The sequence below is a fragment of the Phaethon lepturus genome, unplaced genomic scaffold (genome assembly GCF_000687285.1).
Source record: "Phaethon lepturus isolate BGI_N335 unplaced genomic scaffold, ASM68728v1 scaffold41264, whole genome shotgun sequence".
NCBI lineage: Eukaryota > Metazoa > Chordata > Aves > Phaethontiformes > Phaethontidae > Phaethon > Phaethon lepturus.
In genome coordinates, this window is record NW_010533255.1 from 1 (window position 1) to 26,693 (window position 26,693).

The 26,693-nt window shown below is 38.3% G+C and overlaps 2 protein-coding genes across 2 annotated transcripts; both read left to right on the forward strand.

Moving 5' to 3' along the window:
• The first annotated feature begins 1,375 nt into the window (after window positions 1–1,375).
• LOC104619298 (chromosome unknown open reading frame, human C18orf54) lies at window positions 1,376–10,620 on the forward strand. Its single transcript, XM_010285121.1, has 7 exons — window positions 1,376–1,652; window positions 3,022–3,828; window positions 5,305–5,455; window positions 6,639–6,747; window positions 7,950–8,081; window positions 9,650–9,723; window positions 10,509–10,620. The coding sequence occupies exons 1-7, from the start codon at window positions 1,376–1,378 to the stop codon at window positions 10,618–10,620; spliced, it is 1,662 nt and encodes a 553-aa protein (XP_010283423.1).
• Window positions 10,621–15,895: 5,275 nt separating this feature from the next.
• LOC104619299 lies at window positions 15,896–25,641 on the forward strand. Its single transcript, XM_010285122.1, has 9 exons — window positions 15,896–16,081; window positions 18,848–19,072; window positions 20,311–20,517; window positions 21,434–21,667; window positions 22,370–22,523; window positions 23,735–23,844; window positions 23,989–24,102; window positions 24,734–24,883; window positions 25,516–25,641. The coding sequence occupies exons 1-9, from the start codon at window positions 15,896–15,898 to the stop codon at window positions 25,639–25,641; spliced, it is 1,506 nt and encodes a 501-aa protein (XP_010283424.1).
• Window positions 25,642–26,693: the final 1,052 nt, after the last annotated feature.

Genomic DNA, 26,693 nt, shown 5'->3' on the forward strand with positions numbered 1-26,693 from the left:
TTGCGCCGGCCGCCCGACTTCGACTACAACTCCCGCAGGACCGCGCCGCCGCCACTGCGCCTGCGCGCCGCCATTTTGTAAAGGGGTGCGGTCTCTTCAAAACCACTGCGCGGCAAAGTCCGGAGGAGCGGTCGTTGTGGGGTGGGTGTGTCTGGGGCTTCTGGGTCGGGCTGGGAAGATTCAGGGTGTTGCGGAGGGGCCTGTGCTGTTTTGGGCTTTTCTTTTCTCCGCGCTGACTGTTGCTTGTGAGGGAGAGGGGGTTGGGGGCGCCTGCCGCACCCGGGTCTTCCCCGCCGGACCGTGCGGGCCCGCTCTGCCTCTCCTGGGGGTGTTGTGTGGGGCTGAGGCCCCGGGAGGTCTCTGCCAGTGGAGCTGCCCTCGGACCGGTGCTTAGCCCGGCTCCTCCGCTTTCCGGGGAAAACCACTTCGGCCTTGGAAGAGCTGGTTCCCACTGTGCCTTTTTCATACAAGTCCTTATGCTGCTATTGCATGATGATTCTTGTATGCATGTGATGTTGGACATAACAAAACCATTGATCTTTGTTCCTTATTACAGCACCTGCTTCCTTAAAAGATTTTTCAAATGGGATTTTACCTACAGGGGTGCAATAAGCGGTTAGGTTTCTTTTGGTGAGCTTGACCACCCTGGGTACAGCATTTAGAAAAAGCCTGCGCTTCCAATTCTTCTATTTACAGTTTGTGGGGTTACAAAGGTAGCTTGGGTCAGGTTGACTAAATTGTGTAGATAAGGCAATTCTAAGTGCTCCCTTGTGGCTTGTAAAATTCTTATGCTGTGTGTACCCATTCTGAGTATGTAAAAATACCTGCAAGGGTAATGGCTGCCTACTCTTGTTACACTGAGTTGTTAGTTTTTCATACTGTCTAAGCTACTTTTACTTCTGGTTTTTTTTTGTGCTGGTTCTGAAACCAAAAATTACAATACTTTTGTGTGTCTTTGCTGAATTTTATGTTTGGTGACAAACATCAGCAATTCTTACATGAAAGCAGGTTCCTCTAGAACTAGCAAGGAGCTGGATTTTCTTGCTTTTATTTTTTTTTCCCCCACTACTAAAGTTTCAATATACAATTTCCCTATTGTTACCTTTTTTCCCCAGAACTTTGATTTTCTGCCTTTTACTTTTCTAGTGGTGACACACATATATGACAGACTTATTTGAAAATCAGCAAGTTAAATAGATAAATAATTTTTTTTAGGAAAATAATAAAATTACATAACAAAAGTAAAAAATCCTACATATGTTATAATTTATGAGAAGACATTTCAGTGCTGATGATTGCTTGTGGTTTTGTTTCTTTTTCCATTTAGATTGATTAAAAAGATGAGTGAAGATTCTAACAAACCTGGATAAAAACTATGACAAGCTCAATAAAAGAAAGTGCCTGCTCTCCTGATTCAACAGTATCTTCTCTTTTAACAAGCTATAGCATTGACAGCAGTAATGTATACTCAAACAATTTGATTCACTACAAGGACAAGCTTTACACCTCTGCATCTGAGGCTTTAGAGGCTTATATTGAAGATTTTGATTTAAGTCTCACATCCTCAGAAATAAGCACTGGAAAAATCTGCGTATGTCAAAGCACTCCCAAGCAAGTTAAGTCTTCAAAGCATCATGCCAAAGAAAAACATGGTATGTCTTCTGCAAATACGCCTTTTAATAAATTTTGGTGTTCGCTGTTCTTTTTCTGTTTGTTTTCTTTTGTTTGCATTGCCAATATTATTGCAACTCCTTGTCTCACACCAGGTGTATTTTGTTGAAGAAAATTTCCTGCACAACTGCTTGCAAGTCTTTATGGTATAGTAGGTGATGCTTGGTCATAGCTAGCAATATTTGTCATTCTCTATAATGCTTTTTTGTAAATACTTGGTGGATTGGTGAGAATTCATGACCACGATCATAAGTGCAATAATAAATTCCAGAGCATGGACTAAAGATTGTATTTTCTTTATGTGAGTATATGTAAAAGACAGCATAAATCACTGTTTAAACTTGTGTCTTGAAAAAAAATCTGCTTCCAGAGCATGTAACATCAGAATCTAATTAATTGAACGAGTTCCCTTAAACAATGCTTTGTCTTAAAGCAGAATTTGCCTTTTATCTGTTGTTTTTTATGGAATGTACTTTTGGGTCTGAAGTCTAACCCAGCTGGGTGATATATATGGGTTTGAATTGGCTTTTGTAATTATTAGTTAGCTTGAAAAAAAATAATTGATTATATGAACTTTTATGAGAAGAATACCTAACTGTGCTTGAGCTAATTTAGACTGCAAATGCTTTGTCCATTGTATCTAAAATAAAAAAAGTCCCAAATACAGGAAAACTGCACACCTGAAAAAAGAGATTTGCGTGGGTTGCATTGACATAGACAGTTATGGTTATATATTGTATTATTCAGGGCTTTTTTTTGTCACCATAGCCTATAACCTTCTAGCTTCACACCTTTCCTTTTTTCTTGTATGAGAGCTATTTTTTAGCTGTGTTTAGTTTTTGGTTTATATTTTTCTAATGCAAACTATCTTCTACCTATGTTTAATTGATTTCACAAACAAAAATAAGCATTCTGATTATCACTAAAAATGAGAAATTGTTAAATAAAAGACATCATCCCCTCATATTTTACTAACATTACTGTGTGGAGGAAGTGTCACTACTAGGACTGAAATACTAGGGATGTATCTGCAAAGTAGACAATTCTGAATGTGCAACCAATAATGGACTGCAGAATGTTGATTTGTTTCTCAATTAAACATTAAAGAAAATACTCACAGCTGTAAATGTTGTTTACTATGAAAGGAGGGGTAACTTTTGACTGGTGAGGTTTTTATCAAGATTCTGACTGGAAATAGAATCATTCTTGCAAGAACTGTAATTCAGTACACACACACCACCACCACCCCCCGCCTCCCCACACCCCCCGGTAAATAATATATTTCAGCTTTAAATCATTACTTCATGTTAGGTCTTGCCAATGTATACTTGTAGTATGCTTGAAGCTTAGCAATTCATGTAAAATATCTTTGTTTTTCAGCACTGGGTGATTTTAATCAGCATGTAGGATTGGGTTCTCTTGCTTCACCCTCTCGAAAGCAGACTGAGTGTGACCCAGACTTGATTAGCCTTGCGACGGATGATCTGTTAGCATTTCCAGCAGATGGATCACTGCCCTTTGTCCAGCACAGTCCTCTTAAATCAAGGTATAAAAGTAGTGAGTGGAACAGGCAGTCACTTAAAACATCTTTCTGCCCTTGCCAAACCTCATCACTCAATATTGAAAGCAGTTGCAGTCTCCAGGAGCATGGAAAAGCTGTTGCTCACCAGAATCCACACAAAGACTTCAGGAAAAAGAAATGTGATGTGTATACACCTGGTAGGTATGATTCTGTCTCCTCTAAAGGAAGTTCAAGACCCTTGTATTTTGAAGAGAAAGTGTTAGAGTTCTCCTCAAAGAATTATCCGAGGTGGCTTACCAGTCAGAAGTCTGACTTGAGTGTATCAGGGATAAGTAGTATTCCCAATTTTCACTACCCAGTCTGGCTTAAGAGTTACAACCTTTTTTATGATTCAACTAAAGAAAGTGATGGTCAAAATTTGAATATACAAGGCAAAGCTTCCTCTTCACAAACTTTTAAGATCTTGAAAAGAAGACACTCTGTAGATAAAGACAACTCTAATTTTTTTGAACAAAATGGTTGCCTGGATCTGAGAGGTGATAACAAAGTAGAAGAAAGTTGCAGCTGTGACAGTCCAGATGTGTGCTTCCCATTTGATAACTCATTTTTGAGACACACTAAAAATCCATTCAGAGGTAACTATATTTCATATAATTTGTTTTTTAATTTTGAGGATATGTGTATAAAGACATTTTTTTAAACCAACACTTTGTAGCTATGTTAGTCCGACTGCAGTGTACAGTAGATTTATTCTCTTCCATCTTTGACAAATGACTCAAAGCATTTACTAGTAGTTGACCAAGTTAAATGGCTTTTATACTGTAAGTTTTTGTTTAGAAATCAATATTTAAGCATTCCTTTTACAGAAAAGGGTTTATTACAGTGGGATATTTAGTTCCTTACTGCAAGATAATTCCATAAATATTTTAATAGACTTTTAAGCATTAAACTATATGAAGTATAACCTTGGGGGAGAGAGATTCCTAAACATAGCGTAAATGAACCTGTCAAATCAGTAAAAAATGCCGTTTATTGTGCAGTCTTTTCCTCTACACAGCAGGAGATATTTGTAACCCATATATTTAGGTACGCCTAAAGTGCCTTCAGTTTATGTAAAGACTTTCTTTGGGAATCTTTCGTGTAGCTACTACTTTACAGCATGTCATCACTCTTCAGGAGGGGGTTCCTCCCGTGGTGAAGCACCATCTTTGTATTATGAAATATCAGCAAGATTTGCTTTGATATGAGAGATTAACATTTCAAAGTATTAATTAGCTTCACTTATAAGATTATTAATTTAAAAAGAAAAATATTTTTTCTTTGTTATGCAAATATAAATACCTATCTCTCTCTTTTTCTAAGAGTTTACATATAAAAACTAAGTTAAAATGTTGTTTATGTTGTGAATTCAAAGCAAAAAGGTGCCAGATATATACAAATGTCTGCAAATACCTTTCTAGTGTATATGCATGATGAACTTTAAATACAGGGTTCTATCTCTTTTTCACACAGAAAACTTTACCTATCATGAACAAGCTAGGTACAAAAAAAATATACATGAGAATATGTCTGTCATTTTGAGTGCTTGTCTCAACCTGTTTTTAAATGTGAATCCTGTATGTGATTGTATATGATTTGCATGTATATGTTGCATGATTTCTCTCCTAGGGTTCTGTAAAAGCAGCTATTAGATAAACTTGTACAAAACAATAAGAAAACTAACCTAAGAACTTACAGTATTAATAAGTAATATTTAGCATCATATTGTGAGTTAATTCTATTTTTTTATAGCATGAAAGCATGTTAAAAATATTAAATAATCCTGAATGCTGCATATGATACTTGTTTTACATAAGTTAGGAAAAGAAATGCTTGACTACTTCAAATGTTCTGGCTAGAACCTTGCAGATCCCATTGGGTACTGATGATTTAGATGCCATACTGCCATACCAAGATAACCAAAGGAGTTGTATTGGGTCTATACTCTCTGTAAAATATTTCCAGTGCTAATTCATCTGTAGTAATTTTCTTTGAGTATTACATAAAATGAGAAGTAATGTGGAAATAATGCCCTTGGAGAGGGTTGGAGACACTGTGTCCTTATTTTTTAGCAGACCAGATTGAGCTACTTACCTTGAAGGCTGACAGAGGTCTAGAGACTTCAGTTGAGGATTTGTCAAATAATCTGGAAAATGGTGGCAGTCCTTCTACAACAGATATACTAGGAGCAGAAAGATCATGGGAAAATGCTCCAGGTGCTTTGTAAGTAAACATATATTTTGGACTAATTTATTTGTGAAAATGCATAATGTATTTAGTTGCTTTTGTATATAGAATACAAGTAATGGTGCTGTGGCATGTACATAAAGAAAGGATTTACTATTAGATGTCTAGCTAGTGCTAAATGTTTGGTATTTCAAGGTCAGGATATTGGTGCAGTGCTTTCCCTTTTTCGTTGACTTGAAACGAGTGCTATCAATATTACTTATTGTTGCCTTTTAATAATAGCTTTAAATAGCAATGATATGTAAAAAACGTTTCAAGAGAAAAATTATTTAATGGAGCTTAAATTGACAGTTTTACTAGTTTACAATTAAGAGCTTATGAAAAACAAGTCAATGTGGGAAGTCGTTTTTTTTTTTTTTTAGAAAAAATGGTGTGGCCTTGGGAATTTTTGGAGCAGTCTTGGGAGTGAAATTTCAATTGTTCAGGAACTGAAAGGTTATTTCACAGGATTAAAGAATGCTAAAAATCCATACAAGAATTTCCTACAGTTTTTAAGAAGAAGCTAGGTGTATATGGCTCTGGGTGTTTTCTCTGTTTTACCCCAGAAGATTTTGAACTATTGTTTAATTTTAGCAATATTTAACAGGTGAGTATAAGTCTCAAACTGCAGAAAAAAACCTGCGCACGTGGTAATAGAAGTGGTACTATTCATGCTCCTGTTGAGAGAGAGGCCAATAATCTAACCTCCTGCTAGCCACCAGAGTACCCTCATAGGAGAACATCACTGGAAATCAGGCTTCATTAATACCTGTTTCTGTAAGACCACTAGCTTTGAATTAAAATACCTTAGGAACTGTAGAAGAATTAGAGGTCGGTAAGCAGAAGGTAACTATTTTTCTTTAGAAGGTCAATATTAATGGAGGAATACCAGGTGTAAGAAAAACACCCATGTGTAATAAATTATAGCTAAGAAATCCTTACCTTGCCTTTTTTGTTTAGTTGATTTTTATGGCTACCCAGGTTTTGATTATACTGGCAAAACTGGAAAAAACAGTGTTTCTCTCACATACACCAAAGTGCTGACAGAACTACTCAGTGCCCCTTTGGTGTTGCATTAATACAGTATATCTCGTTTCATCACAATGACTATATGCTAAAACAATTCTTTTAGTTTATAAACCTGTTGTTATTCTCCATTGCATGTTTAATGTTGGTTTAGCAAACCACCAGTGCCTGTGTGCTGTGAGGACATGGAGAATGCTCTACCATTCCCCAAGGCAGATATCATACATAAATTCTTGGAAGACTGTTTAAATGACAAAAATAAGGTCAGTGAAATTGCATATTTATTTTTGAGAGTGCCCAAAATATCTAAGACTGGTAAATATTAGAAGGGGGAATACCTGTAAATTGTTTTTTCTTCTTCTGTAATACATGAAGTAGAAAGTCTAACTGCAGTAGTTTAGTCATAGTTGAGCAAGATGAGTTCATACAGTTATTAAATCCTATAATCTAACCCTTGGTCACAATTATGATTAAGAAAGTATCTAACTATAAAATTCTTTGCTTAGTAATAGTTTGACTTTTACACTCCATGTTTTGTTTAAATAATTTTCCTGCCTCGAGTAAAGGAAGAAATTTTTTTGTTACTGATGTATTAAAAACTACTAATTTCCTAGCCTGGTTGATGTACTGTTAGGTATGAGCCAAGCTGAAGAGGTATGTTAAGTAATATATTTCTTGTTACTTATGCCCTTGCACTGGAACTGGATCATGGATTGAATTTACTCTTTTGGTTAGTCATTATTTTATTCCCATGCTTACATACTAATCACCTTCTTGGTAGTCTTAATATTGTTGAGTCTTTCATTTTGCTTGTACGAACTCTCTATCTGATTCTCAGCTAGGGAGATGAGCACTGAGCCCAGTATTCTAGTTGAAAGGCATACTATTAATTTATGTACTGGTATGTTTCCTTTACTTTCTGCCTTACTGTTGTTGAATCTTACCTGCTCTAAGATTCTGTTTTCCTATCTTGTAGTAAACACAGGACAAGTAAACACAGTCTTGTTTGTCACCTTGAGTTCATTTGCTTTCTTGATTATAGAATGAGCAGATATCATATAACTGCTAATTATATGAATTAATCTGTGTTTATCAATAAGGAAGCTTACTTGCTCTGTCAGTTATGAAGTGTTGAAACATGTTCCAGCACTGCTGTCATAGCATTACAAGGACTGACAGTCTTAATATTCTTGAATTATTTTACATAAGCCAGGGCTGAGGCCTTTCTATGTTGCTTCACATCTTCCTAACAATGTATAGTGACTTCACTGACTATACAGTGGCATAAATTAAGATGAACCAGTGTAGCACCATAAATGTACAATTTATAATAAACCTTTAAAAAATAGGTAAACACTCATAGAAACTAGCCTTTAAAATGCTTCAGGGAAAAGTCAAAATTTGTTTGGTTTATTTTGTTTTATGTGCACTACAAGATCAAGAAATTCTCTGGGTTTTGGTTTAGGAAAATACTTTTTCTGGATGTCATCATCACAGGCCCCTTGAAGCTTTGAAGCTAATGTTGTTTAAACTTCAAGCAATTCAGGGAAGTGTAAGCCAGAATGAAACTGCTGACCAGAAGGAAGAGTTTGAAAAAGTGAGTAATCAGTTTCCTGATGTTGTATCTTGTCAAAATCAATGTGCTGTGTACTCTTTTGAGAAGAACTGTCAGTCCTTTTATAGACTTGGTTTCCAGTCATCTGAGAAAGAGCACTGCCAGCAGATTCAATCCGGTTTGCATCAGGAGCACACGCTCAGGACTGCTGTGACCTAAATCCCCCGTGTCATGTTGCTGCTGTTGCACACCGGAGTCTCAGCGCTACCTTACGCTGCGGTCTCTCCCGTTTGCAGGGGCCCTGCGTGGCAGGTCAGGAAGTCGGCGGTGGCCCCCGCGGTGCTGCAAGAAAGCAGTACTTGTAAGCCAGGAGATGGCGACATTGCAGGCAGCCCTGCCCGGAGAGAGCAGCCTGTGTGCTCTCCTCCGCCACTAGCAATAGCTGTGTTCTGGGAGAAGTTGTCTTCTGGTAATATCCCCGATAATTCTAGGCTTTCAGGGGCACCTACCAAATTTTTAAAAAGCCAGACATTCTCAAATGTTCAATCCTTGCCTCCTTTGGCATCAGTGAATTGGTATTTTGTGGCACTTTTGTTTCAAAATTATTTCATAGATTTTATTATCTCTTTACCTTTTTCATAATGTTGCTTGCATACAGCTCTTAAACCCTATGTCCTACACTCAGTAGTGAATGAAATGCTCCATATATATCTGGATCGGGCAGGCTGTGGGAACGTGCCAACAGGAACCTCAGGAAATTCAACAGGGGCAAATGCAAGGCCTTGCACACAGGAAGGAAGAAACCCAGCAGCAATACAGGCTGGGGGCTGCCTGGCTAGGGAGCTGCTCTGTTGCAAATGTCCAAGGGATCTTGATAGGTCCAAGATGAACATGAGCCATCAGTGTGCCCTGGCAGCAAAGGAGGAACAGCAGGGCCTGGGCTATGTAGACAGGAGCACAGTCGATGGATCAAGAGAAATGATTGTCCCTTTGTATCCCTCAGCACTCACTAGACCACATCTATAATACTGCATCCAGGTTTAGGCCCCTCACTTGAGGAAAGACATCAATAAGCTGGTGGAGGAGCACCTAGGTTATTGGAGGCTGCAGCACTTACTTATGGGCAGGAGCTGAGAGAACTTGGCCTGTTCAGGATGGAGCATTTGTTTTGCGGAACCTAATAGAAGTTGTCCTGCACTTATGAGGAGGGTATCAAGAAGATGGAGCCAGGGTCTTCATAGTGGTACATGGTAGAAGGATGAGAAATGGGTATGAATTGAAACAGGAGGTTCACACTGGACATTGAGAGAAACTTTTGAACCCTGAAGACAGCCAAGCACTGGAACAAGTTGTTCAAGAGATCTTATGCAGTCTCCATCCTTGGAGGTTTTCAAGGTTTGACTGGATAAAGCCCTGAGCAACCAGCTGTAACCTAATAGCTGCCTTTGCTTTGAGCAGGAGCCCACCTCCTGAGGTCATTCCCAACCTGAATTACTTTATGATGCTATAAAGTTATTGGCAATGCTTTCCAATGCAATGTGCTATAAAAATTCTGTGCTTTCTGTCATACTCACCTACTTTGCCTCAGTTAACATTTTTTTTTTTTTAAGCTTTCTGAAAAAGCAGAGGCTGAATTAAATCTGTGTGACAGTGAGATAATTCCTCTTACTAATTCTATTCAGAAGTAAGTGACTTTCTTACTTTTCACTGTTTTCAGAAAGTGCGGAAAAGGAACGATAAATTAGCCGAGTTGTCATGTGATCTGAAAACTTTAAGAACAAGCCAGTAGTGAATAATGAAAAACATGGCAGTTCATGGAGCAGAGAGATATCTAGTGAATGGACTTTAAAATAATCAGATTTGGAGAAGTTTGTAATACGGGACAAAAGATTTTCTTACTTTTTTCACTACAGTGGAGAAAAAAATTGCTAGAAACCATATTTCATTAATGAAATCACCAGCTTCCTACTGAACAGTTCTAAGTGACTAAAGAAATAATAAGTTTGAGAAGGCAGAATGGAAACAGGCTTTTATTATGTAGAACATTTGTTTCAACAAAACTCAGTGTTGCAGTACAGTTTTATACTGTAATGTAAAATTCAAATTTTTTTAATTTAAAAAAATGCAGTAACTTTCAGTATTTATATGCTATGTTATGCCATAATGTTTTGCAGTGTGTTAAATACCCATTCTGTAATAATTTTATAGAAACTGTGTGTTTGCATGAGCACCTGTGTTTGAGAAGATGTAGTTAAAATTTCAGTTCACAAAGTGTTTTATTATTTTAAAAAAGTCTTAGTGTGTTTTATAATCTCTAAAACAGAATAAGTGGAACAGACAGAAAGATGTAAACTGTGTACAGTACTATTCAAACTCTTAAGCTATTTGTAAGAAATCAACATCATTTTATATTAAATGTAAATAGTAATATATACACTGTTGTTAAAGTCTTCATTTTTCCTAATCTAGGGCTTTACACCATTTGTCACATCTGAAAAGTCTTGTTGAAGAGAACAATAACCAACAAGAGCAGACCGATGATCCTGAAGAAGATAAACAAGAGGGAAAGAATAATCTGTGAAGCTGATATCTAGGAATATTTTAATACTGTGTAATTTAAATAATTTGTCAGCCTGACCACTGTTCAAAATTTTTTTGAAAGCTGAACCAGTGCATGTTCTCAAAAATGTTGTTGTCAGTGTTTCTGTACATACTCGTTCTTTTCATTAACTACTTCAAAGCTTAATTGAGTATTAGTGCTTCCAGTAGGATCTAACAATATGTGACAAAAGATACCGCTTTTTAAAGAATACTTAATTAAAATAATGTGAATCTTTTCATGGAAGAATCTCTGTTTATAAAAATAAAAAAAAAAAAAGCTATTTGGCCAGTTCTAGTCATCACTTCATTACCTGGCCTGTTAGGAACAGGGAGAGCTCAAGATCATGTGTAAAGTTAAGTGTAGGATTAGCAATAATATGATCACATTATATTTTAAGTGCTTTCTTTCTAACAGGACTTGAGTTGATGTAATTGGATGCTCCTGGTTCCCTGACCACAAACTTACCAACTATATTGTATCAAAAAGTGTCTGAAGTCTTTTTGAGTTGTCCTCCTTTCACATCCTAGTAAGGGATAAAATTCTTCAGTGGGCATAAATAGGTAGAGAAGTAATAGAAAATGTTTTTCTCAGCATAATTGAATAGAATTAACTTGTGAAAGCCACTGATAAGTACTGGAACTTGTGCAGGGGAGGGAGGAGTAGGACTTACCCCATTTGACAACACCAAGTTGAGAGACAAAGAGAAAAGCTGTAAGAAATGATCTGGGTTGTGAATTGAAGTATATTGAGCGAACATTTTGAAAGAAGCCTTTTGTACCTCTTCTGAGACCTATGTAATGTCACCTAGCATTTAATACTGTCAGTAAACAGAATAGGTATGGCAATATGCCTTTCTAGTGAGCTGTTTCCTTTTAATCTGTATATTTGTAGGTACACATGAGCAAGCAGGTACCTGAGCATGTACTGATTCTGAGAAATTAAATAGAAAACAAGAAAAAGTAGAAGGAAGATTAGCTATGTATTTTTCCCATCTTCCTGTTAAGAATTAGTAAGTAGAGACATAATAAATGACTTCATTTTATGACTGTCATGGCATCATGAGAACATAGGTGGATCATAACTAATATGTAATAATGTATTTCAGGCAGATTTTATTGGCCTTTCTCAAATGCTAAGAGCTATATCTAAAATCAGGGTACAGGCAATGAAAGTTTTTTAGAGGAGTAATTTCTTGTAGAAGCTTTTATAAAGCACTGCATTGCTGAGACAGGAATGTACAAATGGACTGATACTGTGGGTATAACAGTTGTCTGTATTAAGACAATAATTTAACAACAATTGTTTTTAACAACAATTAAGACCTGTTTGCCATAGGTGATTTTATCAAAGGAATTCAGATGTGAAAGGAAAGATGAGGGTTTTTTTCTGACATCACACATGTCTGAGTGTGGATCACAATGACTTTGCTCTACTTTAGCGCTACTCTGGATGCTCTGTGTATGCTGCATGGTTTGAGCTAGTACACCTAACCTATCACAGCTCTCCTATTTCTGAAGGGGCTTGTGCCTATAGAGCTCACAGTAGAAAGGTAGATTTATTCATCCAGGTGTACAGATACTCCTTGGGGTGCTGGTAGCACAAGCAAGGTGGACTCAAAGCAAGACTTGATGCCCTGAGAGTACTTAGAGGTTATACAACACACCCCTTGTATCCTGCTTGCAGGGGTGCATAGGACAAATGTGAAGCACCCCCTGCTCCCTTAGAACTTCTCTTGATGTTAGGGCAGAGTTTGTTTGGTATTTAGAAAGTCTTTTCCATTAATTGCCCCTCGGCGAATCGTCATACCTATCCATATTTGTGAGATTCCTCATTCTTTGGAGGGTTTTTTTATTAGTGTCCAGATATGTCTTCTTTATCAATTTAATGTACTTTGGAAAATTTCAGCACAACTTTTTTGTTGTTTTTTTATGGCATGCAGAGATAGGTAACCACTAAAAGTATTGTTGACATCATTGACTATTCATATTTACTAACTTCATATTGTTCAGGTATGAAAGGCTTTCATCATGGACAAGGTCTGCTGTGTGAGGTACTGTACCTTAGGAATATGCAAGAAATGAGTGATGCTTTCTAGCTGTGAACAATAGAAATTCAGATAAGAATAGAATAAAAGCAGCCCCGAACAAGAAAACACCATTGGTCAGTAGGTGGAGACAACTGGTTTCACATAGAAATGATTTTTTTTTTAAATGTTATCAAAATTTTTATGGCCGTTAAAGAGCATTTAAAAGAGGGATTTGATCCCTTATGTATCAACAGAAAAAAAGTAACTTTTTGATTGTATACACTGGTCAGTTCTTGCAATTATAGCTGAAATTTAGTTTGCTTGTAAGTTAGAATAAGAAAGTTGCCACTCAAGAAAAATAACTGAATATGTAAATCAAGTACTAAACAAAAGTAATTGCCATATCAAAGATGTCAGTGATGTTCTTGGCCTTGAACTTAGACCAGAGAAAAGGAATTTTATTGAACTACAGTATTGCATAGTGACAGTGGGAAAAACAAAAAGGCAGGCAGAAAGGCAGAGATAGGACTTGGAGGAAATACTAAAATAAAATTGCAGAACTAGATAAAAGGAAAGTCACCGTTTCTCGGCAAGTTACAAGAACTGTTTGCTAACGATGTACACAAGTATTTGTGATCCTATGTATTTGCATATTTAGGAAATTTTTATGAGGGCACTTCCTGAATTACAGCATATATATATCAGTAAAAGGCAGCTGAGGGAAGTAAAGGCTTTGATGAAGACAAGTATTGTGCTTTTAAATCTTGTGAAGATCCTATCTGTGGTAAGACTGTGACTTGGCATGATGGGAGGAAAATAGATGGGATTTTTGTCCCAGGGGTTTTTGCTCTTTAAAGGCTTAGTGAGAATAGTCCATTGTGATACTGGTCTTGAAATGGAATGTCTGTATGCTGCAGTTATCTTTTCCTCTGTAACAGTTCACTTGCATTAGCAAATCTTTCTGTATTCACACTGATACAAAAAGGTGCTGATACAGGAAAACTTAATTTCAGGCTCCAGATATGAAGACTAACAGTGCTGCCAGCAAAGGGTTAATTTGGCTAGAGATTATACCTGGTTTAGTCTGAAAAGGAGGTTCCAAAAAACTGCAAACCCCATAGTCACTCATCATCAACCTATTAATTCTTTTCTTGTGTAACACTGACACTGGCAGAGCAGTTGTATTTGTTTTCCAAGAGACGCTTGCAGATTCTCACATATATATAAGTATCTGGAATTCTGAAACCCTTTGAAATCGTGATGTATATTTTCTTTCTTGTTGATCGTGGATTCTGTGCTCTACCATGGTTTTTAATTTTTGTGTCCTTCCTCAAAATATTTTGTCAACTTTGTCTCTGACTGTGCAGAGAGCATTGCTGTTCAAAGGGAAATGAGAAAAACTTCTCATTAATTTAATGTTGCCAATTTGAATGGCTGAGCTTTCACAGCTCCTCCAGAGCAGAAAAGAAAGGACTGCTGAGGACTGATGGGCTCTATCTCATAAGGAAAAATAAGTGTTTCTTTAAGTTTAAGGAAGACTTTAAACTAGAATTAATGGGGACTGATGACAAAAGAATGTAAGTGTTATCAGTGGAAAAGTGACCAGAGGCATAGTAGCAGTGGGTATAGGGTTTTACAAAAAGGACTGAAGCAATACAGAAAACAGGATAGTGAATCTGTCTGCTTAACACTTAAGATGTCTATACTAGTGCAGGCTGTATGGAAACTAAATGGAAGAATGTACAAGGTTCTATACAAAGGTGTGATTAAGGCAATGTAAATGTTTACGTAGTGGGATATTTCATTTGTTGATGCATTAATCCAGAAAAAAAGTGGAGGTGGCTCCTGAAGGAAAGGGGTGGGAAAATATGTTTCTCTATGAATATTTACCTTTGTATTGAAGTCTAGAATATAGAGACAGATAATCTGTTAAAAGCGTCTTTATGATAATAAAAGGAGAAAAAAGCCTGAGTGCTATTATGTTGAGGACCTACCATTAAGACAACCAAACCAAGCAGGATAAGATGGAAAGAACATTTTTGTAAACTCCTGACAGAATAATTTGCCTTGAGGAGATACTAGTTAACTGAATATTTGTTGGGAAAGATAAATTGAATACAGAGTATCCAGGGTATTTTTGGAGTAGGATGTTGTCATGTTTTGATACAGAAGGTGAAGGTTAATACAAGAATTTTCTTACAAGGTTTTCCAGACTTTTAGAATGGCAAAGAGGAAGAATGGAAAAGAGGAAGAATAGAAAGAAGCAACTAGAAATTCAAAGCTCTGTTTGAAAAATCCTGTGAAAAATAGTCTAGGAAAAAGGTGCTCAGGAGTTTGACAGTTCATAAAAATACATATATTTAAGATATAGTTGCAGGATAGCCTAACAAGGAACAGTGAAAATAAATGTAGTATGTCTTGTAGTCCTCAATGGTTTTCAAGTAGGAATCATAATGGAAATAGCTAGAATTGTCCCTAAAGATGAGTCATCTTGGACTTTTGTGCTTTTTGGGAAGTCCAAAGCACAAAAACGAGAGACAAGGAGGAAGAGCTGTGAAAGATAATAAAATAACCCAAAAGTTCCTTATTGCTTATGCTAGTAAACAGTAAGTCCCTTACTGACATAAGGGAGGACCAAGGAAAATTTTGGTCCATGACCTCCTTGCAGAGAGTAATAAATGATGTCAGTGAAGGTAGAATGTTTACTTAAAACATCAATGGCAACGGGCAGTGAATAAAGCTCAGATTACGACAGGGAAAATGTGATTGATAGCTCTTACGCAAGCTACCTATGTTCAGTGGACTACGCCTACCAGCATTAACACTAAGATCTTCGAGAAATGGCTGAAGCTCTCTGAATTATCAATAAAGTTTAGAAGTCAGTGCAGTCCCATAAGGGTCTAGAAATGGAACTAGCAAAGTAATTTTTAACAAAAAGTCAGCTAAATGAGACCAAAGAATTATAGGGCAATAAGCTTAACCTCAGTTTCCTAGAAGTTCAGAAGTATGTAATCAAACACGGAATATATCAAGGAAATAAGGCAGGGATAAAAAGAGAGAGAGATCATTGCGAACACTGTGTATTACACAAACCTAGTTTCCTTTTTATGACTGGGTAGCAACAGTTAACACTTGTGTGCCTCAAAACAAGGAATCATAGTCTATATTAAATTATTTTTAGGGAAGTACAAAGGTGAGTGGAAAACAGTACTTGGAGAGCAGTTAACAATGAAGTCTATTGCAATTCCTTATTTTCATAATGTGGCGGGGTTAGAGAAGATCCAGAGAAGACTGACTGAAATGATCCTGGAGATGGAAGAGCTGCCTAACAGAGAGAGACTAAAAAGGCTGGGTTCTTCAGCCTGGGGAGCGGAACATGTGCTTGTTGTTGCTCAAATTGCACAATACAGAAGCGTAGGAGGCCTTGAAGGAGCTAGTAGGAGATCTGTTTAGGACAAGAAGTGCTCTTTGTTTTAACCAGCAAGCAGTAAACTTAGGAGGTCAGGGAGTATCAGCTCGTTCAGAAAAGACTTTGTCAAAGTCATGAAGTTTTTCATAGAATAAAATCTAAAGGGAAGAGGCTATTTCCTCTGGCATCTCTCATCCAACTGTAATGTGTGCTTGTAAAGTATGAAAGGTGTAACCTGGAAATAGTAGCCAGGCTGTGCTCTCCCCTATCATTTCCTAAAGTCCCGTCAGAGAAAAAACACTGGGCTGGAGGTACTGCTGGTCTCACCTCGCAGGGCATTCCCTGCCTGTGTAGTTAGGTCCATTGCAGGAGGGTAAAATTTAACAGTCCTGTTGCAGCAAGAGCGATTTAGACTTGTGAAAACCTTTTTAACAATAATAATATGTAATCAGGGAAATGGGTTGCCAAAGAAATTCTGGAACCTCAACTGCTTTTGTGGTTGTAAAAGTAGGTTACGCAACCTGCCAAAACTGTAATTTAAATCTATTGGGTCCTTAGCATAGGTAAAGGAACTAGATGACCTCTGCTTCCCGCCCCCCCAGTATTTGATGATTCAGACTCTGTCCCATCGTATTGTTGTGTCTTAGGGTTCATGTGATACATGAATAATGTTAAATCTGAATGTGGAAATTGTCAGACCTCTCTGTTGTAGTTTAGGCAGGAAGAGTTTTTTGTTTTGCAACCCATCTCTGCCCAGTGGTACTGCGCTAAATGCCATTGGTGTTACTGTGCAGAAGATGAGTCACTTCAATGGACTCTGTAACGTAACTGAGCACATATCGGAATTAACATTCTTTTGTTTCAATGTTTTTCTTGTCTTCTGTGGACTAATCTCTTTCAGCTTTACTAAATGGATAACCAGGCGTTTGAGATGCATGGAGAGAGCATACAAAGCTCTTCAAAAGGAAAAGAGTGGCCAAAGAAAGAGGTACCAGTCATTTTCTTTTACAGTGCTATCAAAACATTATTAACAGAGTCATTCTGAAGATTAAACCCTTATTTTGTAATATGACCTAATCCTGTACTATTAAGAAGGACCTGAAGAAAATAAAAGTTGTAACGGGCTTCAACTGCTAAGGTTCTAAAATGCCTAGCTCCATATGCACTAGCTAGGATCTGAACCGAGAGACATAATTCCCCGGCCCCACTTAAGTTAATAGCTAAATTCTTTATCCTCTAACTGCTGGACAAAGTAATTATCTTTGGAGAATTCCCCATTGATTTTAACAGAAAGAGCTACTTAAAAGCTCATCTTATGGTAATGTTTAGTATCTCTGCTGAGTTACACATTAGAGTACTGTTTCATCTTTTTTTTTTTTTTTTTTTTTTTTGCCCTTGAGAAAAGTAATTCTCTGTAATTTTCCCATTAAAGTTTTTGCTTCTTGGGATTTGAATTCACTTCGTTCAGTAAGAGCTGGCATATCACTCCTAAGCGGTTACGTTTGTTTGCAGTCAGCACAGTGCTGCTTCTTGGCTGTAAATGTACCAAGGCTGGTGATTTCCTCACAACATAACTCACTCCACGCCGTTGTGCTGAGGTTGAATGTTCTGTATTAGTTGTTATTATTATGTAATATGTACAGCATTCTTTTTACTTTAAAAATAATTATTGGATTGGTGCCACTGCTGTGAAAATGCTGTAAATTAAAGGTCCTTCAAATCTGGAAAATGGGGATTTTGAATGCATTTAACTATAAAGCGTTGTTCTCTGATGAGACTCTGTGGTCCGAGTACTACTGTTGTGATATTTAATTGAACACAAGCTTTAAAAAGGGAGTCATTTAAACTGAAGAAAATAGTATTACTGAATAGAATAAGGGTGATATTTTGAGAACTTTTCTGCTGGCAAAAGAAATCTATTTGTAAAGAGCTTTTGTCAAACAGATTGATGAAAAAGGTCGTTTTGTTAAAATCAGCAAGTGGTCTTCAATTTTTTCATTTCTGGTTGCCCAGCTTAAGAACTCAACATTCATAGCTCATTGTCAGGCACACACCACCTGAAAAATCAGGCTTTTAAAGGTAGACCAAGCCGTGCACCCAGAATCAGTAAAGAGTTTTAAGACCTGTTTGGGCCGGAGAATACAGTCTCTATTCATCTGAAGCTGCAGCTTCAGCAGCAAAAATGGCTGAGGCACAGGGAACGCTGAATATCCTCACCGAGGTGATGCTTCATGGGGCCAGAAGCGTCTTGGCCTTCTATGAAGAACTTGTGTGCCTCCGTGTGCCCGGCTGCTCCTCCCCTTCACCTTCCTCCAGAGGCTTGAATGTCCACAAAGGAAATCTTCCCTAACGACTGATGCCCAGAGCAGTTAGCATGGGTGAAACTTCCCCGTTCCTCCCCAGCCCAGGGAGCTGGGCCAGGCGAGAGGTGACGTAAAGCAGAGGCAGCGTCTCTGCCCCAGAGATGAAGGTTTGCCATGAGTTGGTGCTACAGGTCTTCACTGTTCTGTGAGATGGATTAGAAACGGCGATGAAACAATCTTTACGTGTTGGTAAGACCCCAGGATGATAAAGATGAACTTGTTGAAATAATGAAAGGACAGCAAGGATGTCTGCATATATATCTTTCCCTGTTGGGCGGCCGGTAATTTGGCTCTAGCGGTGCTTCTGAAAGGCACGCCGTTTTGATGGCAAAAGAGCTATCACCAACTCTCTCCTGTGTGTTAAATCTCATACTTTTTTGCTTGGGGGGGGCTTTCTATTAATTTCAGGAAAGAAAGGGCAGCCGGTCCCTAATGAAAGTCTTTCTAGTTTGTCTGTTGGCCTGTGTTATCACCACCGCGATAGGAGTGCTGGCCCTGTCCTTGGTCTACGTAAAGAACCCTGCCTTTATGGAAAAGACGGGTGCTAAAGATGATGGCGCATCTTCCCCAAAACCGGACGAAAAAAGTGTGGATATCAAATTCCAGTTCCTGAATCATCTGGGGAAATCAAAGGTAAATTGTTCATCTTGTGCAATAATACTCTAGCACGGTATATAGAAGTTTAATGAATTAATTTCACCTAACTGTTTTTTAAGTACTAGGCGATCAGTCTAAACCTGTTATCCAGGCTTCTTTTATAATCCATGGGGAGAGGCACAAATTTCCTGACAGCATTTCGGTCCGATTCATAACAGATGTTGGAAGAGGTATGGATCTCTGGAGTGCCTCTTGGAAAGCTAAATAATTGCTCCAACAAATTAGGCTTGCAAGACAAGGCCACCATTTTATGCGTGATTCTGAAATTACAGATTATGAAATTCTGAGAAACAAAACCAGAAAGATCAAATTTTCATGTAAGCTGAGTAGCACACTAACCTTTTCGTTCTTAGGACTGGAATCAAACAAATTGCTATGTTGCAAGAAAAAATGAACTCCATGATCTTCTTTCAGCGAGCTAAAATGAGTTAGTTGACAATGCAATGAAGCCCTGGGAATTACTTAGTTTCCGTTTAGGTGTATTTTGATTTGTATAGAAACGTATCCTTTGAACAAACCCTAAAGACATACACCATCTTCTAAATATATCTTTATATAAAAAATAATTCCTGATTAATTTTTGCTTTTCATCAAAAGAGGGAAAAGGACAGATAGGATAGTAGGGCCCTTTAACAACAGCCATTCTGGTACTTTTTCATGTTAGATTTAACTATGTAATTGATTTTCAATTTAAGAATGCAAACAAAAATGTTTAAGAGGAGAGAAACCCTTTTAATATGACCTTCCTCAGTGCGAGATGATTCTTTCAAGTACAAACCAGGTTCTAGAGGCAGTACAAATATTGGGAAAGGAATAGTTTCAGGTGCAAATAGTTTGTAACTGTAGAAATTCGGGAAAATGTCTCACTCAGGAAATGTTTTAAATGTTTTGAATCTAAAAGTTTAGGTGTATCTGTAACTGATTTCCCAAATCAAATTCCAGGATGACATAAAAAAAGGAGGAGCAGGTAATTTTATTCCTGATATCACTATTTATCTCTCATTTGTAGAAACAATACTATTACATCACGACATGAGAAAATATATAAACAATTGTGAAAAGTGACTAAAATACATACAGAGAGAATCCTCCATGAGAAAAGGACTCGGTCCCTTCAGTATTGCCCAGACCAAGAAGTTTCTGAAATATTTTTGGATTGTTTGGGCACCACTGGCCACAATTAATACAGTTCTCCACTCTCACCAACTTTACAGGTACATAACTACCCAGGTGGTGAAATTCAGTGGGCAAGATTCAGGAAGGATGTAAATGAATATCAAAGTGAGGAAGAAATGGAATTTGGAAAAAGTATCAATAACCATCGCTCCAAAATGACCTTTGGGACCTTACGGATCAAAAGCAAAGGGCTTCGGGCTCCCCATTGGCATTTTAATGCCAATGAACACGGCTACCTGCTACAGGTATTACCTGATTATTTCAGCTTTCCCAGCTGGTTTTGCAGTTTAAAGCATCATGTATATATAGAAGATGTACATATGTTAAAAAAAAACCCAAAACATATACATTATGTACAAATGTAAACAGGTAATAAAAGCAAAATTACCACTGATTGATGTATGACATTATTTTTCTTCCTTGAAATAACATTTTCAGATGGAGATGCTTGAAATAGGCTGTTTAATGTTGGTACTTTCAAGAGTACAAAACACCTGTAGCTTTCAATGATGTATAAAAACTGAGGTTACAGAATTTTATGTACTTTTCCAAGTGCTTACAATGCTTAAAGTAATTACATTAGAGAACCATGACAGCATCACAGAGATGAAGGACTGTTAAGGTTCTTAAGCAAGCCTCTGGCTCCGTCCCCTGTACTGATGCACGATAAGAACACCTGAAGCATATCTGACAGCTTTGATCAGTTTTTAAAAATTTTGAAAAAAGGAGTTATTACAAAATCAAAAAATAGTTGTTTGCCATGTTTCATCACACAAGCCATTAGAATGTTTGTGCTGGTACGTAAACCACATTTTTGTTTATCGTAAAAAAACAATCCTTGTTTGTCTCCATTGCCTGTGGAAACCCTCAGATCATTTTTCTTTCTCACAACTTTTTATACATGGAAGACTCTTTTGTTCTTATAAAGTCTTCTCTTTCCTAGACCAAATACCCCTCCCTTTGTCACGTGTTCCTTAAACCTTCTAAAATTCTGTCACTTAAAATGCTATTCTGCATTTAAGTTCACAAAGGCTTGTTAGAGAGTCCGTCAGGTTCTGGTTTTCCCTAACAGCCTTCAGGTTATTTGAATTATTGAGTTGCTGCATATGGCTTAAATGAGAAAACTTTCATTACGATCGTTAAGTTCTGATTATCTTACAGGGTACTGCCTGGATTGGAGTAATTGGTGCAGATGACAGCGTGGTTACCACATACAATGTCACGGCTGGTCAAGTGATCTTCTTCCCTAGAAACACTGTGCATTGGATAAAGAGTGTAGGCTCAGAAGACTGCCTGTTCTTGCTGTTCTTTACAACTCATGAAGAACTTCAGACCTTGGATGTAGATGACGCATTTTTCTCTACCCCAGAGGATATAGCGGCGAGAGCTTTAAAGGTCTGTATGATAGCATAGCCAGCCTCTATCTAGTCTTCTACACATCTCTTCTCTTTAGTCCCATCACTGCGGAAGGATGTACACGTCCTTTGTATAACACTGTGCTGCCCTGTGCGTTCCTTTATACACAAGGAGAAATAAATGATGATGTTCTCTCCAAGAAACTTTTTCTCCTTTTCACATTTATCCCCAGTTCATGGAGGATCCTCCGTATTTCTAAGGGTGGAAGGGAAAATAAAATAGTGAAGCCCAAAGCTAATTTTCCAATAGCCCCTTGAGGAATTCTGTGGTATGAGAAGGTCTCATAGGAAACCACAGATAAGTCCATCTCCTTGTTAAAACGGTTCTTATTTGAGCTGATTAGTTGGCAATGTCCCTTGAGCAAGAATGCAGCCACAGAGTTTCTGCTGAGTTTGAGGAATTTGCATATTCAAACCACAGAATTGTGATAGACCTTCCCGCCCTGAAACAGTTTGACGGGAGACAGATCAAGTTTCCTTTCTGCTCCAGATCTCTGTGGTGACTGAGAAGGAAGGGAGCAAAGGAGCAAAATAGGGCTAGGCAGTTAAAGAGATGAGGTATGTTCACGAGGCAGAATTTGTCTACCGTCAGGTACTAAGGTGAAATATTCAACAGAGCAAAATTTTAATTCCTCAGTTTGCTGTGTCTCTGTCAACTTAATATGCATTATGTGTCCTGCAGCCACGAGGTGGAGTTAACTTCATCAGAACATTCAAGAAACAAGCAGAAGATCAAGCAGTTAACCTCCCACCAAACTTAGATGAGCTTGTACAAAATGCCACCTATGTGCAGTCTCCGGACAGCCTTGTGTGGCAGTACTTCTACAATCTCAAAGGTACACACCTAGGAGCTTTGTGTGCACGAGCTCTCTGCGTTTCTAGAGGGGCAGAGGGGCGGATCTGTAGTCGATTCACCGCAATGGGAGTTAAAAAGCATGTCGAGAAATAATAAGAATTTAAGGAGGTAAAATGAAAAATATATTGGTAATACATCTGATAACTGCCCTTTGAAGATGCATAACCTGATCCTTATCTCAAAGTAGTTTACCCTGTTGATTTTAATGTTTCTATCTGCAACAGTAGAGATGAGGGCAGAATGCCGGTAAGCAGCAGGGCACGAACGAAATACTTCCCAGCTCGAGGTTCTCTATTGATGTATGTAACCAGGGCTGGTATGTTCCCTGCTACGGTTAAGTTAATCAATAACCTAAACCTAAATTTTTAATTCAGAAAGTAAAATCTAATAGGCCAGGAAGCCCTGCAGCAGGTTAGCCGGCGAGTGACTGGTGCTGAACTTCTTAGAATATCTTGCATTTGCATATGAGTGAATAAACACCTTAACATATACCTAATTATGTCCTCCCTTTTCTTTTAAAAATACAACTTCATAAACAGCATTGAACCATATTCACTCTTTGTTTTATCAACGGTCGTATTAAACAACCTTCTGTACAGCCTGGATCTAGTGATTATTAGTGAGGACCTAATAAACATAGATGGCAAAACTTAATTCCAAGTAGTATAGTCTCTTCAGAAAGATATAAAAAGCAAATATAGATCCAGAGCTCCACACACAGCTGGTGGAGGTCGTAAGAAATAGATGTGTGACAAAAATCTTTGCACTTGGAGTAAAATGTTTTTTCTGCATTGGCAATACTTTACAAAGTATTGTGACACACAATCCGTGCCATAAAGGTTAACATGAAGTAATATACTGAAAGTTAGCATGTTCTTTAAGTGTATTGTTGTTGATAGCGATTTGGGGTGGAAAAAATCTAGTCGGAGTCTTTTATTATGATTATCAGACTACAGAAAAATAGGGTAAGGGAGATTGCGTAGCTGCATAGGAGATGGATTTAGCTTATCTATCCTTCATGCCGCATGAAGGACAGGTAAGTTAAATGGGCTTTCTTTTTGGTTCCAGAGGCTCATAAGATTTCAGGCCTCACGTTTCGTAGGTAGTAATGACTTGAAGTTGGCCAATACACCAGCAGGCAATGTTAACCAGACCTTGTTGGAAATGCTCATTTAGCCGTCTCTGTTTTAGGGTCAGCAGAATATCCTTTCCCAGGAGGAATCTTCCAGTGGGCTCGCTACCGCATAAATGGCACTGGACTAAATGAAACGGAAAAAATTTTTAGTGAGTCGCTGCACAAGGTATGTGCTTTCGAGGGGATAGTGTAGCTATTTCAGCATAAGGCATAGTATGCAATTTGTGTGGGTTCATCGCTGCTTTGTCATGTATAACAGGGATATAACAAAGTTCGATGGTTTTCTGAACATTCTTGTTCTGCTTTTCAGCACGAGAATACCCTTACCTTAGCAACTCTCAGGATACTCAGCAACGGACTGGGGCAGCCTCATTTCCACTTCAATGCTAATGAGATGGGTTATGTCATTAGCGGCTGTGGACAGGTAATTGTTACATGGGTGACGGATAAGTCAGTGGAGTTTTGGCTTTATAACAATTACAGACCTAATAAGTGATCCCCAGCCCTGATTAATACTACTACAATTAGTAGTATTACAAAACTTTCAGTGTCCACACTTTCCTTCTCCATACAAAATTTTGATCTCGGTTACGTTTGTGGAAGCTTGTCTAGTCGAAGTGGAGTTATACAAAGGGCAGAATTTGTCCATCTTGTTAAGAAGTTCACATGCTTATGACAGGAATCCCCACTCTCCTGAATGCTGGGAGCACAAAATAAAAAAGCAATACTTTTGTCTTAGCACCTCTGAGGAACAGATAAATAGAGAAAAAGTAGTGAGCACTAAGATTTAGAGTACAGGATTTTACTGTATGTATTTCACCCAGTGCAAATTTGAAGTGCAAAGATAATTGAGGTGGAATGATGAGACTCCATAAGGTAAGGACTTACCATGTTCTTACTCAGGAATTTGCCTCTACCTTTTTGGGGTCTCAGTGAAAGCACTGATGCTACACTAGCTGATTTCAGTGCCATGCCAGGACTGTTGCTGTGTATTTATCCAATAGCAGCACCCTGAAAATTGCTGTTGTTGAATATTGCTGCTTTACTTGCAATAGGTTGGAGTTATTCTCTCCTCTGGAGTCACCGCCAACTTCAACATTGGCATTGAAGATGTCATATTTTTCCCTGTTGGAACCCAGCATTATATCAAGAGCGTATGTGATGAAGATTTGTTTTTGATTCTAGCCTACAGTACAGGAAATCAGGTGAGAATTCATAAAAAAAAGTTCAACTGTACATGATTTTATGCTTTTCTCATGCACATAAGCTTTATGCTTTGGTGCACACCTTTCAAAAGGAATTCTAATAATAATGTCAAGTACACCAACTGCAAATTCCCTTCTGGTGTGGAGGGTTGGCATGCAACACCTATCAAAACTCTGTACACGGAAACAGAAGGTGGGGAAGGCAAAGAAGAGGTCTGTGGTAGGGTGTGACGTGCTCGTGTGTGTGTGCGCGCGCGTATACGTATGTGTGCGTGAGAGAGATGGAATTCAGATCGTGTTTGTGCATGAGGTACTGACGGAGCTTGTCCTTGGGCTGGCTGGACAGGCTGCGGATCGTTACAGGCTGAGCACACGCGAAAGGGAGGGATTGTCGTAAGCCTTGAATGAGTCTATATCCTAGGAGCCTGATCAAGGGTGGGTTTATCTAAGGTTACACATATCCAGCAATCTTGATAGCCCAGGGTAGGACCTGTCATCTCTTACATACGTTCATATTAATTCATTTTCCTCTTGGATTTGAGGTGCGCTTTAATATTCCACATCATTAATACTGTAAAAATGATCAGGTAGCTCTGATTATTCTTTTTAAAATACTGTCTTTTTCTTCACAGCTGGAAACTCTTCGTATGAATGACTACTTCCATGGAACAGCAGATCATATCCTTGCTCAGCTTTTTTTCAAGAACCAGGCTGAGTTTAAGAAGTTTCCAAAGGCTGCCAAAAAATTAGGAAAATAACCTCTCTCAGCAGTTAATGGGTCCAAGAATTTTTTGACAATCACCGTGTTTCTAGCAGTACTTTTTGGTACCTTTCTTGATGTTTATCCAGAGGAGATGTTCAGAAAACAGAAGAATTAGAGGTTATTATAAAGATCTATTTTCTTTTTGTATTTTTGTTATGTTTTATTTATAGTGCAATGTAATTTGATTGTATATTAAAGTAATTTCTACCGTTACAAGTGCCTTTTGCTCCGCACAACATCCATTATCCCACTGGATAGAAGTGGGATAGAAGTCTGACTTCCCTCACACTACTGAAGCGTACGTTGATTTTCTGTCGTGCAGGCAGCCTCCTGCCCAGCAGCGCCTGTACGCAAATGCAGCGCCTCGACGCAGCTCGGTCTGGCCCCAAAGCAGGTATGGTGTTACAAGCCCTGCATCCCACAGTGATGGCAGGAATGAGCTCGTCATACCCTCAGCTCATACTCACTCTCCCTGCCCTACCTGCAGTCCCGGCAGCGAGGCGCCGTGTTAGAATTTAAGACAGGCAACTCCTTTTCCTGAGTTTTGCCACCAACCTGCTACCTGGTTTTGAACGAAACCTCTGAGGCTAGATTCTCAGCAGGCTGCAGACCAGGGAGCGGAGAAGCTCCGCGTTAGGCACCTGTGCTGCCCATGCAAAAGCTGGGGAGAGAGAAGCCCCAAAAAACTGGACCAAAAAGAAGCAAAGATGATTTCCCAGGCTGGCATCTATGCCGCTTTTTTGTGACCTTCAGGTTCCCAGTCCTTCTTGTGTAAATATTTAATTACAGCCAAGAGGATGGCTGCAACAGGGAGGCAAAGAGGTTCGAGACCTTTCTCTGTTTCCCATGGGTTAGGGCTTTTTATTTTTTTTTGTCTCAGGAAATACTTGCTTAGTTCATGGGGTTTAAATCAAATCAAGATCAAAGTGGTTTACCGATTTATTATCAGCACATAATAAACAAAGATTCAGTGAAATACACAGTTGGCATTCAATTTCATTTCTTATCAAGGCTCTTGGTAATTCCCGGCTACGCTTTAATCCTGCT